Below are 18,736 nucleotides of genomic sequence, written 5' to 3' on the forward strand. Positions count from 1 at the left end.
TGGGTTCACTGTTTTTTTCAGTGGATGTTCTTGTAATTCGGTGATTTCGGGAAAATTAACTTAATGCAATCCATGGAATTGAGAATTAAATATGCAGACCTGCGACTCCTGGACGAATATTTACGTGATAATAAAGATTACGAAACCTAAATTTTAGGAATTTATTTTGCGCAATTCATAAAATAATGAAATTTTAATTGAAATAATAATAAATAAATAATCAAAATAACGGAAATATTGAATTTTTAGAATTCAGATTGTTCGGATAAACCACTGTGCGAGAAGTCTCAATAACATCAATATCTACCTGTAGTAACAGCATCCAGCATTGTACATATGGCTAAACATACAAACGTTGCATCAGCCACGCATAAATATGTATGTTGGTGCGTTTACCCCTGAAATGCATTTTTACGCTCTTTTTACAACATCAACAACAACATGCGATGCAATGCAAAAACGCATATTGATATTCTATCAACTTGCCTAAAGAGACAATGATCAACAAGAAGACGATAATGATTTTGATATTTTTCTCATTCCTTTTTTGCATGGAGAATTTTTTATATTCTGTTTTTCGATAGTTAGTTGAGTTGCATTGTTACAGCCAAATAAAACGATCAATTTGGATCACTAAAATTATAAAATTTTCGAGTTTTAATTTTTGAAATAATAGCCTATAAAAAAGCTTATAGGCTCAACATTGGTGACCCCGACGTGATTGATTGGAATCACGTATTTTTAGTGCCAAGTCGGGTATTAAAATATAAAAATTTCGTCGGATTTTAAGCCAAAAAAAAAAAACTTGAGACTTGCTCAGACAGCGAATATTGCGTAATCCATTGCGTAATTATAAAAACTGAATTTTGGATTTTTGATTAAAAATTGGAAAAATATGCCAGATTTTAATACATCATCATCATCTAATTCCAAGGAATCGGGTAAGGAAAGCTCCGATCTATCGCAGTGCTTAAAAAAAGTGGAATTAATCGGTAAGCAGCTGGAGAAATTTAATAAGCGCATTACTTCCGATGAATTACAAACACTGGATGAAGCTGATCTGTCCGTCCGCCTCGATTATGTTGAAAGTTTAAATACAAATTTCGAAAATTCCCTATCAATTGTGGAAAATTATCAAGGAGATAGTTTGGATGAAACTATCAGAGACAATTTTATGAAATCTTATTTTGAAGCAAAGGCAAAACTAAAGCGGAAAATTGTGGCCAGTGGCGGTACACGTTCTTTACCTTCATCATCAACTTTTCGTCAATTTTCGATAGAGGAACCAAGAAATATTCGCAAAACTCGACTGCCAGAACTAAAAATTCCAGCTTTCAGTGGTTCATACACCGACTGGCCGAACTTTTTTGCTATGTTTACCACAGTTATAGCCAACGATATGGATTTAACCAATATAGAAAAGTTCCAGCATCTACGGTCTCTCTTAACTGGATCTGCTTTGGATACGATATCATCTTTGGAGCCGAATGATGCAAATTATGATAAAGCAATTGAATTACTTAAAAATCGATTCGATAATAAATTGCTTCTTTTTCAGATGCATATCAAAGAGGTTTTTGGGTTGAAAAATGTTGAAAAAGGGTCTGCATCCAGTCTTCGCCAGCTTAGCGATAAACTCAACGCTCATATACGAGCCCTCGAAACGATATGTACCAAAGAGCAATTGGCAGATGGATTTCTCGTTAATTTAGTGGTTTCTAAACTGGATCACCAAACACAAGCCAAGTGGGAAGAAGGGTTGCAAAATGATAGATTGCCAACATGGCCATTCATGGCTTCCTTTCTTGAACGAAGATGTCGTATGATGGAAAATCTTGAGAGCTCTATGAAACCAACCACATCTAATCAACAATCAAGTAAGAAATCGAATTCCCAAGGTCGAAATGTTTTGATAGCTTCCGGAGCCAAGCAATCGTTTTGTACATTTTGTAATGCAAATGATCATTACATATCGAATTGCTCACAGTTTTCAAATCTCTCCCCAACGCTACGTTTTAGAGAAGTAAAAAGACTAAATTTGTGTCTTAACTGTTTAAGAAAGGGTCATAGACTCCAGAAATGTAAGTTTGGGCCCTGCAATATCTGCCAAATGAAACACCACTCGCTATTACATATCGATAATAATTTTGAATCACTATCAACACCCACACAAGCTAACAACAACATCAATCAAGGGCACCCACCATCTTCCTCGCAGCCACCGCAAGTACAAACACAATCTACTCTCGTTTCATCAAATCCTACCCAACAATTCGAAACTGCTGATGGTACAAATATTTTGCTGGCGACCGCTATTGTTTTGGTTAAAACTAATTCTGGCGTATTCGTTCCATGCCGAGCGATTCTAGATTCGGCCTCCCAGCTAAATTTTATAACAACTCGATTTGTCAATCAGGCCCAGTTAAAGGTGAGAAATTCAAATATCGTAATATCTGGTATCGGCGAAGGTAACATTTTGGCTGATAAATCGACAGAAATATTAATAAAATCATGCCACAGTGAATATTCTGTTTCATTCGTAGCTGTTGTGATACCATCAATTACAGAATACCAGCCAAATCGAAATCTTAAGGTAAATGATTTCAAAATCCCTCATAACATTAAATTAGCTGATTCCAACTTTTGTGAGAGGGGAAGAATAGATCTACTTATTGGCGCTGGCCTATTTTTCGAACTAATGAGTGTTGGCCAAATACGCTGTGGAAATAATTCGACAATTTTACAAAAAACCCGTCTTGGATGGGTGGTATCTGGTGGGGGCGCATCTCACTCGAATGCATGTTCATTAGCCGCTGCATCAAAGGCCATTACAAAAGGCGAACATGAATCGTTGGCTGATATTGTAAAGAGCTTTTGGGAAGTAGAGCAGAATTTTGGAAACCCTGAGCAGCTTAATTCCGACGATGAGTTCTGTGAGCAACATTTTATTGAAAACACAGTGCGTCTATCCTCTGGTGAATATTCAGTTTCATTACCAAAGAAAATAAATTCAAATGAACTTGGTGATTCTTATGGGAGAGCCCACAGTCGATTTCTCAATTTAGAGAGAAAATTGAATAAATTGCCTGCAGTAAAGAAAAAATACAGTGAGTTCATGAGTGAGTATATCGATCTAAAGCACATGAGTCTCGTCACAGATATTCCTCCACAAACCAAAACTTATTTTCTGCCTCACCACTGTGTGCATAAGGAGGAGAGCACAACTACCAAGCTCAGGGTAGTATTTGATGGGGCGGCAAAAACAAACACAGGCCTTTCATTAAACGAAACTCTTCATTCGGGCCCTACTATACAGGCCAAATTATTTAATACGATACTTCGTTTTAGATTTTTCAAAATCGCTTTAAGTGGCGACATATGTAAGATGTATAGATGTGTTCTCATTAATCCACCAGATGATTACCTCCAATGTATATTGTGGAGAAATAGCTCTAGTGAGGACATACAAATATACAAGCTGAACACAGTGACTTACGGCACAAAACCCGCCGCCTTTCTTGCTATATGTGCAATGCATCAGCTTGCTTTTGATGAGAGAGAATTGTTTCCCATTGGTGCAAATATCGTCACTAGAGATTTTTATGTGGACGATTTGATCTCTGGAGGGGATTCAATAGAAGAGGTCATTGAAATAAGAGAACAAATCACGTCTCTTCTGAAGAGAGGAAACTTTCAAATACGAAAGTGGTGTTCTAATGATGACTCCGTCTTGGAAAATGTGCCTGCTGGTGATCGTGAAACTTTTTTAGAATTTCATGATGGGACAAATATCACTAAAACCCTGGGCCTTGTTTGGAATCCAAAGTTGGATAATTTTATTTTTTCATTTTCGCATTTTTTAGAATCAACAAATATTTCAAAGCGGACTGTTTTATCGTCGATAGCCCGTCTATATGACCCTCTGGGGCTAATTGGGCCTGTCATAACTAAGGCCAAAGTTTTTATGCAAAACTTGTGGAAAATTAAATTGGATTGGGATGAGAGCTTGCCCCAAGATTTGCACACTGCTTGGTTGCAATATGTTTCAAAATTTTCGTTTGCTAGCCAATTCGAATATCCTAGATTTGTTTTACTTCCAGATTCGGATGTTCAAATACATGCCTTTTGCGATGCGAGCATATCAGCCTATGGAGCCTGTATTTATGTGAGATCAGAGCACGAAGGAGAGATTCGGGTGAATTTATTATGCTCCAAATCTAGAGTGGCACCCCTTAAAGTTCTAACGATACCAAAATTGGAATTATCAGCAGCGCTGCTTCTCGCTGAACTTTTGGATGATGTTTCAAGTACTCTGGGCAAAGGTTATGAATGTCACTGCTGGTCGGACTCCATGGTAGTATTGTCGTGGCTGCGGGAAGAGTCTTCGAATTACAACATTTTTGTAAGTAATAGAGTGAGTCGTATCCAAAATCTGACCAAAAATATGATGTGGCACCATGTGCCTACCGCTAAAAATCCTGCGGATATATTATCGAGAGGTTCTACACCAGAAGAGCTGGTGAAGTGTAACCTGTGGAAAAATGGACCCTCTTTTTTATACAAAAATTTTGAACATTGGCCAAATAATATGAATTTCATTGAAGATTTGCCTGAACGTCGACGTGCAGTTCTAATTGCTTCGACGGTATATGATTTTGCTTTGAATTGCAAATTTCTAAATTCTTTCTATAAAATTCAACGGATTTTTGGATATGTATATCGTTTCATGAATTTTTCAAAATTTAAATCCGGCGAAAATACAATGGAAAATGATATTAAAATGGGAACTAAGATACTTTTTCGAAACATTCAAATAATTAATTTTTCAGCTGAATATAAAGCCTTGAAATCAAAATCAAATATTTCTACATCTAGCAAATTACTCGCGCTTGCACCATTTATGGATTCTGATGGGTTGATTAGAGTCGGCGGGCGGTTGCAAAATTCGTATTTAAATTTCGACGCTCAGCACCCAATAATTGTTCCGAAAAGCCACCCACTTACCAAGTCAATGGTCATTTACTTCCACGAAAAATTTCTGCACGCGGGTCCTCAAAGTCTTTTGGCAAATATTCGTCAGCAATATTGGCCTCTAGGAGGCAGGAAAACTATCAGCCTAATAATTGCTAAATGTATAAAGTGTTTTCGCTTAAAGCCTAAAATAGCTGAGCACATAATGGGCAGTTTGCCGCATGAAAGAGTTCAGCCAAGCAGGGCATTTTCTATAACTGGAATTGATTTTTGCGGGCCTTTTTATTATAAATCAGAGGTACGAAATCGGCCACCATTAAAAAGTTACATATGTATATTTATATGTTTTGCAACTAAGGCGATACATATGGAATTGGTATCCGACTTATCTACATCGTCGTTCCTGTCATCCTTAAAGCGATTCATCTCGATTCGAGGCAAACCAAAAACTATTTGGTCGGACAATGCCACAAATTTTGTAGGAGCCAAAAACGAATTGGGTGAACTACGGCAACTTTTTTTCAACCAAACGAGCATGCAGCAAATCCAAAAACACTGTTTTGAGGATGAAATCAATTGGAAATTTATACCGCCCAGATCACCGCACTTTGGGGGCCTTTGGGAGGCTGCGGTTAAATCGGCCAAGTATCATTTCTATCGCACAGTGGGGCAGTCAGTTCTTTCATTTGATGAATTAAGGACCCTGGTATGTGAAATATGTGCCGTGTTAAATTCTAGACCTCTATGCCAAATATCAGAAGATCCAAACGATCTCGAAGTGTTGACACCTGGCCACTTTTTAGTTGGCGCCCCATTAACAACAATTTCGGAGCCCGATGTAACAGATTTGAATATTAATAGATTGAATAGATGGCAAAAGGTTTGCTATATGCAGCAAATATTTTGGAAGAAGTGGAGTTCTTCTTATCTGGCCCTTCTTCAAGAGCGGTCAAAGTGGAAGTCACAACGCAAAAATGTTGCCATCGGAGATATGGTACTTGTAAAAGATGACAATCTGCCACCTTTGAAATGGCTTTTGGGACGAGTTGTAGATGTTGTAAGAGGCAACGATGAAATAGTTCGAGTGGCAATCATAAAAACCATCAACGGCATAATTCGACGATCAGTTGCCAAATTAGCCGTACTACCCATTAATGATAATGTTGTTGAAACGCACAGCCTTCCAACGGGGGGAGGATGTTCGGATAAACCACTGTGCGAGAAGTCTCAATAACATCAATATCTACCTGTAGTAACAGCATCCAGCATTGTACATATGGCTAAACATACAAACGTTGCATCAGCCACGCATAAATATGTATGTTGGTGCGTTTACCCCTGAAATGCATTTTTACGCTCTTTTTACAACATCAACAACAACATGCGATGCAATGCAAAAATGCATATTGATATTCTATCAACTTGCCTAAAGAGACAATGATCAACAAGAAGACGATAATGATTTTGATATTTTTCTCATTCCTTTTTTGCATGGAGAATTTTTTATATTCTGTTTTTCGATAGTTAGTTGAGTTGCATTGTTACAGCCAAATAAAACGATCAATTTGGATCACTAAAATTATAAAATTTTCGAGTTTTAATTTTTGAAATAATAGCCTATAAAAAAGCTTATAGGCTCAACACAGATAAAAAAGCTTCAAATATAAGCTTATACTTATTTCGAGGAATTATCATCTTTGGTTTAAAGTCTTTTCGAAATTAAGAAAACATTTTCTACTTTGAAGTATCCGCTATAATTTTGATTTTTAAACTGGTGTGAATAGTTTTATTAACATACTGCTAAAACAGTATGAAAATTCGATAAATGAAATGTGTATCCTAATTGTAATATCATTGATCCCAGATTTAAAGCCAGATAGGCTGCTAAAAAATAAAGAAGTGGCATCCTTGGCTCGGAATCAATACCAAACTCCTCAAGGGAAGGTCAAAATCTTTGTATCCAAGTAAAATTTTTTTAATGTACATATTTAATATTTGCTCGATACGAACAAGGGATTGTAATAAGAATATAAAAAAAAATTTTGGGAATTTTTTTTTTTGTGTTTGTTAAAGGTCAACTATTCAACTTTTTGACTTTCAATAAGAAACTAAGAAATAAACCATGAAACTTGTCTTTATGCTTACGATTCTGCTCATATAATTATTTTTAGTAAGATTCTGCACTATACCCCTTGTAAAGTCGAATGTCCTACCTCTACGGAAAAACGACATCATTGAAAAATTTGACGACTTTTGGCCAAGGAAAAAACGTTGTACCATAGAAATGTTAACAAAACTCGCATTCGTATTTTTAGGCCAAGAATATTTTGTGCTCAAGATAATATTTTCTGCAGTTCTCATAATGTTTCCTGATATAATGTGTCGCGGTTGAAAATTTCCTAATCAGCTATGAGAAGTACAATATGTTTGACTGCAAATCATACGATGAAAAACAAGGATTGCTGGGAAGCCTTAATTATTTCTTTTATTTTTCATTGAACTTTTTTTTAACCCTTATGTATGTGATAACACCGGAAGCGATACCAGCGTGATAAGGTCCCGTGGGACCTATAATAAAAAACGGATGGTAGAGAGGTTATCCGTACGATAATTTTCGATTATTTACTATAGGTGGAGTCTTCTATGAAGCACAAATTGCATATATAGATATTTGTTTGTAAATATAGAGTTTTCTTTAATTTTTAATAGAATACAGATAATGTTTAAATTTTTGATTAGTATTCTAGAGCCCTGATGTTTGTCACAGGCGAGGTACCTATAAGTACTAAGCAACAATATATTGTTTTGGTAGTTGAATGTTCAAATAGCTTTTTTCCTCTTGTTGTCTCGCTACAGTGGATATATCTTCGGAAGACATAAAATTATGTACTACGAAGCAACGAAACCAATGGAAATTTCAACAAGTATATACGGCCGTAAGTTCGGCCAGGCCGAAGCTTATGTACCCTCCATCATGGATTGCGTAGAAACTTCTTCTAAACACTGCCATCCACAATCGAATTACTTAAGTTGCGGTAACGCTTGCCGATGGCAAGGTATCTTAAAACCTCCTAACACCATCTTCTAAATTGTATGTAAGTCCATACGTGGTATATATTAAATCAAAAAAGATCGATCCAATACGTATATAATTCAGTTTGACAAAGCAGACATAAAATTTCGACAAAGTTTTCTACAGAAATAAAATTTTAACAAAATTTTCCATAGAAATAAAAATTTCACAAAATTTTCTATAGAAATAAAAATTTTGACAAAATTTTCTATAGAAAGAAAATTTTGACAAAAATTTCTACAGAAATAAAATTTTAACAAAATTTTCTATAGAAATAAAATTTTGACAAAATTTTCTATAGAAATAAAATCTTGGTAGGTTATTTTTGGCTCGAGTGGCAACCATGATTATGAACCGAATAAAATTTGAACAAAATTTTCTATAGAAATAAAATTTTGACTATGACGAAAATTTTATTATGAACCGAATAAAATTTTAACAAAATTTTCTCTAGAAATAAAATTTTGACAAAATTTTCTATAGAAATAAAATTTTGACAAAATTTTCTATAGAAATAAAATTTGGTAGTGGCAACCATGATTATGAACCGATATGGACCAATTTTAGTATGGTTGTTAGCGACCATATACTAACACCACGTTCCTAATTTGAACCGGATCGGATGAATTTTGCTCCTCCAAAAGGCTCCGGAGGTCAAATCTGGAGAACGTTTTATATGGGGGCTGTATATAATTATGGACCGATATGGACCAATTCTGGCACGGTTGTTAAAGATCATATACTAACACCATGTTCCAAATTACAACCGGATTGGATGAAATTTGCTTCCCTTGGAGACTTCGCAAGCCAAATCTGGGGATCGGTTTATATGGGGGCTATATATAATTATGAACCGATGTGGACCAATTTTTGCATGGTTGTTAAAGACCATATACCAACATCATGTACCAAATTTCAGGCGGATCGGATGAAATTTGTTTCTCTTTGAGGCTCCGCAACCCAAATCTGGGGATCGGTTTATATGGGCGCTATATATAATTATGGACCGATGTGGACAAATTTTTGCACGGTTGTTAGAGACCATATACCAATACCATGTACCAAATTTCAGCCGGATCGGATGCAATTTGCTTCTCTTTGAGGCTTCGCAAGCCAAATCTGGAGATCGGTTTATATGGGGTCTATATATAATTATGAACCGATGTGGACCAATTTTTGCATGGTTGTTGGAGACCATATACCAACATCATGTACAAAATTTCAGATGGATCGAATTAAATTTGCTTCTCTTTGAGGCTCCGCAAGCCAAATCTGGGGATCGGTTTATATGGGGGCTATATATAATTATGGACCGATGTGGACCAATTTCCGCATGATTGTTAGAGACCACATACCAACACCATGTACCAAATTTCAGCCGGATCGGATGCAATTTGCTTCTCTTTGAGGCTTCGCAAGCCAAATCTGGAGATCTGTTTATATGGGGTCTATATATATTTATGGACCGATGTGGACCACTTTTTGCATGGTTGTTAGAGACCATATACCAACATCATGTACAAAATTTCAGATGGATCGGATGAAATTTGCTTCTCTTTGAGGCTCCGCAAGCCAAATCTGGGGATCGGTTTATATGGGGGCTATATATAATTATGGACCGATGTGGACCAATTTTTGCATGATTGTTAGAGACCATATACCAACACCATGTACCAAATTTCAGCCGGATCGGATGAAATATGCTTCTCTTAGAGGCTCCACAAGCCAAATCTGGGCATCGGTTTATATGGGGGCTATATATAATTATGGTCCGATATGGATCAATTTTTGCATGGTTGTTAGAGACCATATACCAACACCATGTACCAAATTTCAGGCGGATCGGATGAAATTTGCTTCTCTTTTAGGCTCCGCAAGCCAAATCTGGGGATCGGTTTATATGGGGGCTATATATAATTATGGACCGATGTGGACCAATTTTTGCACGTTTGTTAGAGACCATATACAAACACCATATACCAAATTTCAGCCGGATCGGATGAAATATGCTTCCGTTAGAGGCTCCACAAGCCAAATCTGAGGGTCCCTTTATATGGGGGCTATACGTAAAAGTGGACCGATATGGCCCATTTTCAATACCATCCGACCTACATCGATAACAACTACTTGTGCCAAGTTTCAAGTCGATAGCTTGTTTCGTTCGGAAGTTAGCGTGATTTCAACAGACGGACGGACGGACGGACGGACGGACGGACATGCTTAGATCGACTCAGAATTTCACCACGACCCAGAATATATATACTTTATGGGGTCTTAGAGCAATATTTCGATGTGTTACAAACGGAATGACAAAGTTAATACCCCCATCCTATGATGGAGGGTATAAAAATTATAAATTCTTCTCAATAACGGTATTTTCTGAAAGGATGTTATTGTTATTAATTGTTCCAAATCCAAAAATCGCAATATCTTAACGCTGCTTTTTAAACTGAAAAACGCTGAAACCACTAATGCAATTAGTGCTAGGTCCCATTGGACCTCATCACGCAGAATAGCACTAAATTTTTAAAAACCGATTTAATGATTCAATCACATAAAAATTTACAGTTTTCAACTTAAGACACTTTAATACAAGAAGTCATAAACCATCACGCTGCAAATCATGTAAAGGATAAAGTTATGTAGGAATAAAAATCAAAAAGGTCCAGCAGGACCACATCACGCGCAGAAGGGTTAAATATTCCGACTAGAGTCCAGATGATAATTATTTTACTTTTGCCTGCTGATAGCTACCGAAATTGCTTTTTTCTTTTGAAAACATCTCGTAATACATTTGTAAACGATTGTTTTGTTTTTTGTCTTATATCCCATATTATATAATCATGTAAATCGCTAACAAAGCGAGCAAAATTTAAAAAAGATAGGTAGCAACCAATTCGATTATCCTTAATTTCACAAAGCTCACAATAACTACAAAAGAGTTCAGTTTCAAAGAAAAGACGAACACCAGTAGGCACCAAACTAAACACTTTATTTCCCTATTTGTCCAACTGCAGGAAAACAAATAAAAGAAAAAACTTTTACTATTCAGTTTTTGTTGTTGGTGTTTTTTTCGGCCACAATAGAAAACATAAGCGGGTAAACAATTGCACTTAACTGTTAAACTTTTTAAATTTGATACAATTGCAGGTGCAGCCTTAAGACATTTCGTACTTTTTTGAGCAACAACAATATCAGACCAACTCGACGTAATATTCACTTTTTGGAGTTTTACTCTAGTCATGGTAACAAAAATATAGCTGCAGTATAAAACAAAGTACAAACGTAGTGTTGCTTTGAAAGTGTGTATGATTAGAGACAGTGGCTCAGTGTGATGGTTCAACATTGGATTAACTAAATACAATATAAGATGTCTAATGTAATGGTCTAAACTATTAATTAATTATTGCTCTAGCTTTTGCAAATACACTATTTCAAACTATGGCATTTGCTACTAAATGCCATACTTTTTACATTTGTGTGACAACTATTTACCAAAATGTGCCACTTTTTTAATTGTTTCATTTTTGTGCGGTTTTTCTTGAAAATATACACTCCGAATCTTTAACATATAATCGAAGTTATACGTCCAGTCCTATAATTGTGTGTACTTTTTATTTTCATATTTTAGTGCTAAATAATGGTGATGCCTGAAATTTTTTCTATAGTCCGTTGTTAATCTGATGCTGAAATTAACTTTGTTTTGTTTTAATTTAAATTTGATATAACGCGAACAATGGTGCATCCAAAAAATTTCAAAGAAATTTTTACTATAATACACAAAAACGGTTATTCAATGAATAGATTTCTATAGTACACAGAAAAAGTCCATTCTTAAATTGATTCTAAAGTTAACTTATATTTATGCAAAAAAATTATTTCGTTTTTAATTTTTGTAGAAACTTTTCCATGCCAATGAAATATTCTTTATTGCAAAAATGTCTTCAATATTTTATGAACTAAACGTATAAATCCCAATAGCCGGACGATGACATTTTTATACCCTCCACCATAGGATGGGGGTATATTAACTTTGTCATTCCGTTTGTGACATATCGAAATATTGCTCTAAGACCCCATAAAGTATATATATTCTGGGTCGTGGTTAAATTCTGAGTCGATCTAAGCATGTCCGTCCGTCCGTCTGTTGAAATCACGCTAACTTCCGAACGAAACAAGCTATCGACTTGAAACTTGGCACAAGTAGTTGTTATTGATGTAGGTCGGATGGTATTGCAAATGGGCCAATCGGTCAACTTTTACGTATAGCCCCCATATAAACGTACCCTCAGATTTGGCTTGGGGAGCCACAAAGAGAAGCAAATTTCATTCGATCCTGCTGAAATTTAGTACATGGTATTGGTGTACATGGTGTAAGTATATAGTCTCTAGCAACCATGCAAAAATTAGTCCATATCGGTCCATAATTATATATAGCCCCCATATAAACCGATCCCCAGATTTGACCTCCGGAGCCTCTTGCAGGAACAAAATTCATCCGATCCGGTTGAAATTTGGAACGTGGTGTTAGGTCTCTAACAACCATGCAAGAATTGGTCCATATCCGTCACGCTAACTTCCGAACGAAACAAGCTATCGACTTAAAATCGGCACAAGTAGTTGTTATTAATGTAGGTCGGTTGGTATTGTAAATGGGCCCTATCGGTCCACTTTTACGTATAGCCCCCATATAAACAGACCCTCAGATTTGGCTTGCGGAGCCTCTTGGAGGAGCAAAATTCATCCGATTCGGTTGAAATTTGGTACGTGGTGTTAGTATATGGTCTCTAATAACCATGCCAAAATTGGTCCATATGGGTCTATAGTTATATATAGCCGATCCCCAATCATACAAAAATTGGTCTATATCGGTTCATAATCATGGTTGCCACTCAAGCCAAAAATAATCTACTAAAATTTTATTTGTATAGAAAATTGTGTCAAAATTTTATTTCTATAGAAAATTTTCTCCAAATTTTATTTTGTCAAAATTTTATTTCTATAGAAAATTTTGTCAAACTTAATTATATACTTATTTAATCGGCCTTTTTATACCCTCCACCATAGGGGTATATTAACTTTGTCATTCCGTTTGTAACACATCGAAATATTGCTCTAAGACCCCATAAAGTATATATATTCTGGGTCGTGGTGAAATTCTGAGTCGATCTGAGCATGTCCGTCCGTCCGTCCGTCTGTCCGTCCGTCTGTTGAAATCACGCTAACTTCCGAACGAAACAAGCTATCGACTTGAAACTTGGCACAAGTAGTTTTTATTGATGTAGGTCGGATGGTATTGCAAATGGGCCATATCGGTCCACTTTTACGTATAGCCCCCATATAAACGGACCCCCAAATTTGGCTTGCGAGGCCTCTAAGAGAAGCAAATTTCATCCGATGCGGCTGAAATTTGGTACATGGTGTAAGTATATGGTCTCTAACAACCATGCAAAAATTGGTTCACATCGGTCCATAATTATATATAGCCCCCATATAAACCGATCCCCCGACTTGGCTTGCGGAGCCTCTAAGAGAAGCAAATTTCATCCGATCCGGCTGAAATTTGGTACATGGTGTTTGTATATGTTTGTATATAGCCCCCATATAAACCGATCACCAGATTTGAACTCCGGGGCACCTTCTTCCCATTTGGTTGAAATTTGGTACGTGATGTTAGTATAGGGTATCCAACAACCATGCAGGAATTGGTTCCTATCAGTCCATAATAATATATAGCTCCCATATAAACTGATCCCCAGATTTGACCTCCGGTGCCTTTTGGAGAAGCAAAATTCATCCGATCTGGTTGAAATTTGGTACGTGGTGGTAGTATATGATATTTAACAACCATGTGAGTTGAAATTTCTGGATGACAGTCTTTCGTAGAAGTTTCTACGCAATCCATGGTGGAGGGTACATAAGATTCGGCCTGGCCGAACTTACGGCCGTATATACTTGTTTTAGTTTAATATATTCCACCTATAGACTACCTTGCAATTTAGAAGACGGTGTTAGGAAGTGTTAAGATACCTTGCCATCGGCAAATGTTACCGCAACCCAAGTAATTCGATTGTTTATGACAGTCTTCAGTAGAAGTTTCTACGCAATCCATGGTGGAGGGTACATAAGATTCGGCCTGGCCGAACTTACGGCCGTATATACTTGTTTAATTTTAGTTATTTTTCGATTTTATGAGAATAAAGAATTTCTTAATTGGTAGTTCAAAATCCAAAAATGTAAGAACATTTTCAAAAAATGCAAAACGATTTGCTTTAATTGAGGTTATTCAGTTCACTCATTCACTGTGTATGTAAATCAGGTTCTTCCTTCAACTGTTAATTCTCCACAAAATAGATATATAACAAATATATACAGCAGTAAGTTCGGCTGGGCCGAATCTTAAATACCCTCCACCATGAATCAAATATAATGGTTTACTTTGAAAATATTCTCCCAAGCAAGTCAGTTCATCCAGTACGCTTCCTGAAGATAAATTTAAAGATTCTATCTATGAAGACTAGATCAGATTCTGGATTTATATGAACCAATTTTGTTTGAGTTGTAGAGAAATCATAAATATGTTATATCGAGCAAATGATGGAATAGCGCCTTGATTTGAAATCTTAAATCTTTAGATTTTTAACGCCATTATTTAAATGATTACGAGTAGTAAAATCTGGAAATTGTACTTTCAGTTTCAAGCAATTTTCATGAGCGGTGCACCTGTTATACACTGAAAGAAGAGTTTTCTTTTCTGAGGAACGAAATTTTCGACTAGCAAAATTTCCTTTTGACACTAATTTTAGAGAGAATAGTTGAATCGCTTATCAAACATTCGGATTAATTTGCTCTAAACGAAAATAATTTATACGAAACGGGAATTTCGTTTGTCTAAATTTTCATTCTGCAGGAAAACATTTTTTCTTTGGGTGTACCCTCAAGAAGAGAAATGAGTCTATATCGATGCATTACCAAATGGACCGGTAAAAATAAATGCGACACAGATTTTTGAGGGTATACAATACCAGTATATTTACATTTTCGAGCAAATAGGATAAAAACTACGGTTTGTAGAAGCTCAAGGAGTTAAATCGGAAGATCGGTCTATGTGGGGGCTATACCAAAACATGGTCGACACACACCATATTCAGCTGACCTTTTTGCGGTCAGCCAGATTCTAGAAGTCATAGAAATAAATTCGAGAGATAGGTCTATATGGGTCTATACCAAAACATGGACCAATACTCAACATTTTTGACACACCTCTTAATGATCCTCAAATACCTCTAGAATTCCACTTTCAGACAAATTGGGTAAAAACTACTATTTCTAGAAGCCCAAGAAGTATAGTCGGGAGATCGGTCTATATGGGGGCTACACCAAAACATCGACCGATACACTCCATTTGCGACACACCTATTCGTGATTCAAGAATACCTGTAGATTTCAAATTTCAGGCAAATTTTGTAGTAAAAACAGTTTCTAGAAGCCCAAGAAAAAATCGGGAGATCGGTCTATATGGGGACTATACTAAAACATGGACCAATACATCCCCTTTTCGTTATACCTATTTTTGGTCCTAGAATACCTCTAGTTTTAAAATTTCAGGCAAATCGGATAGTAAATACGGTTTCTAGAAGCCCAACAAGTAAAATCGGGAGATCGGTCTATATGGGGACTATATGAAAACTTTGACCAATATAGCCCATCTTCGAACTTGACCTGCCTGCAGGAAAAAAAACGAATCTGTGCCAAATTTCAGGACGATAGCGCCATTATTGAAGGTTGTAGCGTGATTACAACAGACAGACGGACGGACATACATATATCGTCTTAGAATTTTGCCCTTATCAAGAATATGTATACTTTATATAGTCGGAAATCCATACTTGGATGTGTTACAAACGGAATTACAATCATTATACCCCCATCACCATTCTATGGTGGTGGGCATAAAAAATCTCAAAAAATCTGGCAGGACCCAACCCAATCTGAAGTCCTTTTATTTTGTTGGGTGCTATGCATAAACGTTGTGCATTCCAACTTATTAAAATCTGAATCAATTTGAAGAAGGATGTCAGGTAATATCATTATTTTTCAAAAATATTTCGTATTATTTAAAACAAATGAAAAGAGTAGAAACCCGGGCGGGCCCTAAACCACCCATACTGAAATAGTAAACATAAACATTTTTGGGGTATTAGTAATGTTAATGCGAGCTTTATCTGAATCTGAACAGAAACACCTGATATTAGGAGCTATTAGTTAGTTCCCACTAATATTGTTTGGCATTATTAAAACATGTGAGTAAAGTAGAAATTCGGCAGAGAGGTGTGTACGAGACACAAAATTGTCGTGATGATTCTTTTGCAGATATATTAAGAAGATTAAATTCTGCAAACTTTGAGAAAGATAGGTTAATAAATAAGTGTTTTATAACACAATTTGGGAAAATCAGACGATGCATATATATGGAAACAGGCTTAAGCGGTACTACCTAAAACGATCTACGATCGGTTAATAATAAAGCTTAAATGATCCAATTTGTCGAAAGCTATCGATACATATATGTGTATGGAACAATATCTAAATTTTATCCGATTTTTATACCCTCCATCATAGGATGGGGGTATATTAACTTTGTCATTCCGTTTGTAACACATCGAAATATTGCTCTAAGACCCCATAAAGTATATATATTCTGGGTCGTGGTGAAATTCTGAGTCGATCTGAGCATGTCCGTCCGTCCGTCCGTCTGTTGAAATCACGCTAACTTCCGAACGAAACAAGCTATCGACTTGAAACTTGGCACAAGTAGTTGCTATCGATGTAGGTCGGATGGTATTGAAAATGGGCCATATCGGTCCACTTTTACGTATAGCCCCATATAAAGGGACCCTCAGATTTGGCTTGTGGAGCCTCTAACAGAAGCATATTTCATCCGATCGGGCTGAAATTTGGTATATGGTGTTGGTATATGGTCTCTAACAACCATGCAAAAATTGGTCCACATCGGTTCATAATTATATATAGCCCCCATATAAACCGATCCCCAGATTTGGCTTGTGGAGCCTCTAAGAGAAGCATATTTCATCCGATCCGGCTGAAATTTGGTACATGGTGTTGGTATATGGTCTCTAACAATCGTGCAAGAATTGGTCCACATCGGTCCATAATCATATATAGCCCCCATATACATGATATTGGTATATGGTCTCTAACAATCATGCAAAAATTGGTCCACATCGGTTCATAATTATATATAGCCCCCATATAAACCGATCCCCAGATTTGGCTTGTGGAGCCTCTAAGAGAAGCATATTTCATCCGATCCGGCTGAAATTTGGTATATGGTGTTGGTATATGGTCTCTAACAACCATGCAAAAATTGGTCCACATCGGTTCATAATTATATATAGCCCCCAATCACACAAAAATTGGTCCATATCGGTTCATAATCATGGTTGCCACTAGAGCCAAAAATAATCTACCAAAATTTTGTTTCTATAGAAAATTTTGTCAAAATTTTATTTCTAGAGAAAATTTTGTTAAAATTTTATTCGGTTCATAATAAAATTTTCATTATTGTCAAAATTTTATTTCTATAGAAAATGTTGTCAAAATTTTATGTCTATAGAAAATTTTTTTTTTATTCGGTTCATAATCATGGTTGCCACTCGAGCCAAAAATAATCTACCAAGATTTTATTTCTATAGAAAATTTTGTCAAAAGTTTATTTCTATAGAAAATTTTGTTAAAATTTTATTTCTGTAGAAATTTTTGTCAAAATTTTCTTTCTATAGAAAATTTTGTCAAAATTTTATTTCTATAGAAAATTTTGTTAATCGAATTACTTAAGTCGCGTTACCGCAACTTAAGTAATTCGATTCTGGATGGCAGTGTTTAGAAGAAGTTTCTACGCAATCCATGATGGAGGGTACATAAGCTTCGGCCTGGCCGAACTTACGGCCGTATATACTTGTTTCAAATTCAAATACTTGGACAGACGGACACCACGGGCGAGATCGACTCAGGAGGTGATTCCGAGTCGATCCGTATATATTTTATGTGATCTAAAATCAATATTTCTGGTGTCAATATTTCCACGTTTGCCGAGAAATACACGCAAAAAAGAATTCTTTCCTCCCAAACGAAATTTTAGACCAACAAAGTTCGTTTCTAATTTGCTTTTCGCTGTAAGGCAGTTTATTTGGAAGAAAAATATATACTGTTTTTGATAAACGTTTACTCTTTTCCAGGATGTAAAAACAATTTCATAAAGACTAACTCAAAAAACAATCTTTTCTGGCTAATTGCATTTTCCCTCACATCTTTCTCACTTCCACGAGGTTTTTTTAGTTCTTAGCGGCTTTTTCTATAATACAAACAATGTAGACAAAATTATACGATTTTATAAATTTTTAAAATTTTACCTTTCGCCTGGACGGAGAATCAATTTGTAAGCCAGCACACTATCCACTGAGCTACGTAGCTCTTATTGTCATCAATAGCTAACTATCCATATAAGATATATTAATATAGCATAGCTTGCGGCGCCCACGAACCGAATAAACAAAGTTTATTTGACAGAAACAAACATTTAGTTTGGCACCGTGGAGCAGTGGCTGCTACGTCCGACTTGCATGCCAAGGGTCGTTGGTTCGAGCCCTGTTTCGACCGAACTCCAAAAAG

The 18,736-nt window shown here is 36.1% G+C and overlaps 1 protein-coding gene across 1 annotated transcript; it reads left to right on the forward strand.

Moving 5' to 3' along the window:
* The first annotated feature begins 895 nt into the window (after window positions 1–895).
* LOC142225072 (uncharacterized) lies at window positions 896–6,205 on the forward strand. Its single transcript, XM_075294847.1, has 3 exons — window positions 896–4,645; window positions 5,156–5,269; window positions 5,330–6,205. The coding sequence occupies exons 1-3, from the start codon at window positions 896–898 to the stop codon at window positions 6,203–6,205; spliced, it is 4,740 nt and encodes a 1,579-aa protein (XP_075150962.1).
* Window positions 6,206–18,736: the final 12,531 nt, after the last annotated feature.

This window comes from Haematobia irritans, chromosome 2 (genome assembly GCF_050003625.1).
Source record: "Haematobia irritans isolate KBUSLIRL chromosome 2, ASM5000362v1, whole genome shotgun sequence".
NCBI lineage: Eukaryota > Metazoa > Arthropoda > Insecta > Diptera > Muscidae > Haematobia > Haematobia irritans.